This window comes from Camelina sativa, chromosome 1 (assembly GCF_000633955.1).
Source record: "Camelina sativa cultivar DH55 chromosome 1, Cs, whole genome shotgun sequence".
NCBI classification, from domain to species: domain Eukaryota; kingdom Viridiplantae; phylum Streptophyta; class Magnoliopsida; order Brassicales; family Brassicaceae; genus Camelina; species Camelina sativa.
In genome coordinates, this window is record NC_025685.1 from 14029125 (window position 1) to 14031515 (window position 2391).

General features: G+C 40.5%; 1 protein-coding gene across 2 annotated transcripts; it reads right to left on the reverse strand.

The window, feature by feature from the left end:
- On the reverse strand, positions 1 to 2391 carry LOC104790277 (protein DETOXIFICATION 6-like). 2 transcript variants are annotated; one of them, XM_010515992.2, is made up of 7 exons: positions 2008 to 2389; positions 1378 to 1922; positions 1210 to 1296; positions 912 to 968; positions 594 to 832; positions 283 to 488; positions 1 to 188 (listed from the first exon to the last, which is right to left on the reverse strand). In XM_010515992.2, exons 1-7 carry the CDS (start codon positions 2263 to 2265, stop codon positions 126 to 128), a joined length of 1455 nt encoding a protein of 484 aa, XP_010514294.1. In that variant the 5' UTR covers positions 2266 to 2389; the 3' UTR covers positions 1 to 125. The 2 variants fall into 2 exon arrangements, with proteins under 2 accessions (XP_010514294.1, XP_010514302.1); XM_010516000.2 differs by lacking the exon at positions 1210 to 1296 and having other exon boundaries at positions 2008 to 2391.

Sequence of the window (2391 nt, forward strand, 5' to 3'; positions counted from 1 at the left end):
TAAATTAACTCCTACATTGTCATTCCAATGTTCGCTAGTGATATGAATATATATTGTCCCATAATTTGAAGAAAACAAAATCTATGTCACTGTGACTTGTCTCAAAAATGGAAATAAAGAACCCATCAAGCAAGTCCACTGCCAAACGAAGAAGTCCTTACAACTATTCTCTTTCCTGCTTGAGTAGCCTGCAATTTAAGATGGCATTGGCAGCAATCAACTTCAGTAGAGCAAACAAAGAGTCATCAAGTGTCAAAAAGAAGTAAAGAGATTGTAACTGACCTGCTCATTCCAGCTCATGCAAGCAGTGACTATAGCTAGTATAATTCCTTGCGCCGTAGACCCAACAACCACACCAATCCATAGTCCTCTACCGTTCATGTGACACCAAAATCCTAAGAAAAGTCCAACCGGAGCTCCTAGGAGATAGTAAGCCACCACATTTGCCCAAGCTCCAATATGTTGCCACCCACTTCCCCTAGCGACCCCTTTTTCAAAAAAAAAAAAAAAGGCAAATGCATATCAAACATATTTGAACTCGCGAGATAGATTTTGTATTTTCATTTGCTAGTTTGATAATTTGATCTAATTACCACCAAGCACTGCAGAGAATCCATCAACTAAAAATGAGAGACAAAGCAAAGGAGATAGCTCAGTGACATAGTCCACAACTTCTTTGCTATTGCTGAAGGCGTAACCAAAGATGTTCCTGCAAGCGAAGAGGAGTGTGGAACAAATGGTAGCCTCTAGGAACCAAAGGAAAATACCGGCAAACACTGCCAGCCTAGCAACCTCAGGATTCCCCGCTCCCAATTCGTTTGAAATCCGTGTGCTGCCAAAGTAAACAAGTGTAACTAATCTGCAAAATTCCCATACAAACTAACATTGAGTTGGTTTCATCGATATAATACCTTCCAGCAGCCCCAATACCCATTGGAATGACATAGTGGAGAGATCCAGCTGTGAGACTGTCATGAACACACAATCAAAATGATTGCATAACTAAATTAGATAATGAAATGAAGAGTAAAAAATTGGTTCATCTAAATTTTAAAAAACTAAAGTCATTTCTATTTAAACATGAAGAGTAAAATTTACTCATGAGACCAATATTTCATTCTTAACCTTTTTCTATTTGACACAGTTCCTCATGATACTAGATGTATAAAGAAGTGAGACACATATCCTCAAATGAGAAATATAGATTACCAAATCGAAAGAACAGAGGTCTCGAGTTTCGGGTTAGGGAGGAGCCCTGAGGACAATATAAGGAACTCAAACAAGGACCATTCTATGCTGCATATAGAAAAGAAAAAAAAGAAACAATCAAAATTAAGCTAGAGGAAGAAAGAGAATCCACCAATGAAATGTTTTTACCAAGTCATTGCTGCTGATGGTATCCCATACTGAAAAAACTGCTTGACGCTCGACACAAAATCATCAGATACAAAACCACGAGTCTTCTCGCAAGAGCTTGAAAATCTCACATACAAAGCGAGAATCAACACGTTGAACCAGTAAGACAAACTAATAGCCAAGGCAGCTCCATTGCTTCCAAGACCAAACGTGTAGACCAGAGTCAAACAAACAGGTATATGGAACAAAAGGGTGGTTATGGCACAATAGAGAAGAGGAAGAACTAAACCCTGAGTCTGAAGAAACCTAGTCAGAGGTTGTTGCACCGCTTGAGAGAACAATGCCGGTATAAGACAAACCGCGTAGGAACCAGCTACCTTAGAGATGTCAGGATCTTGTCCGATTGAAACCAAGAGTTTGTCCATGTAAAACCAGAGAACCGATATGAGTAGACAAATAGGTACGTTCGAAGCTATTGCAGAGTAAGTATAAGTTCCGATTTCAGCGTATTGTTTTGCTCCATAAGCTTGACCACATAGAGTTTCAAGTGCACCCACCAAACCATACTGCAAAAAAAAATAGATTTCAAGACTTTTGAGATTAGATCGGATCTTTGAAACAGAGGAGTATAGATAACTACTAACTATTTACCATGATGCTGAAGCCGGAGACGTTTGCGAAAGAAGTGGCTAGAGCGACACCGGAGAGCTGGAGTTCGCCGCGGTGGCCAGCGACCATGACTGAGATGACGGGCAATAAGTACTGAGCAACGGTCACGGTGGCCATAGGCGCCGCCATGAGGCTGACGTTCTTTAGCTCCGCCGTGAAATCCTTCCTCCATGTCTGCGTCGTCGACTTAGGACTTCCGGTGATTGTCTGATCGTTTCCCCGTAAAAGTGGATCTTCCATTATCTTCTTGGAGATTCTTTAGTTCTTGTCGACGACCGTAAATTTACCTAGGAACTTGTGAGATGATTATACACGACTTCAGAGAACAGACAAATCTTTATAAATATTTAAAAAACAGAACAGAGA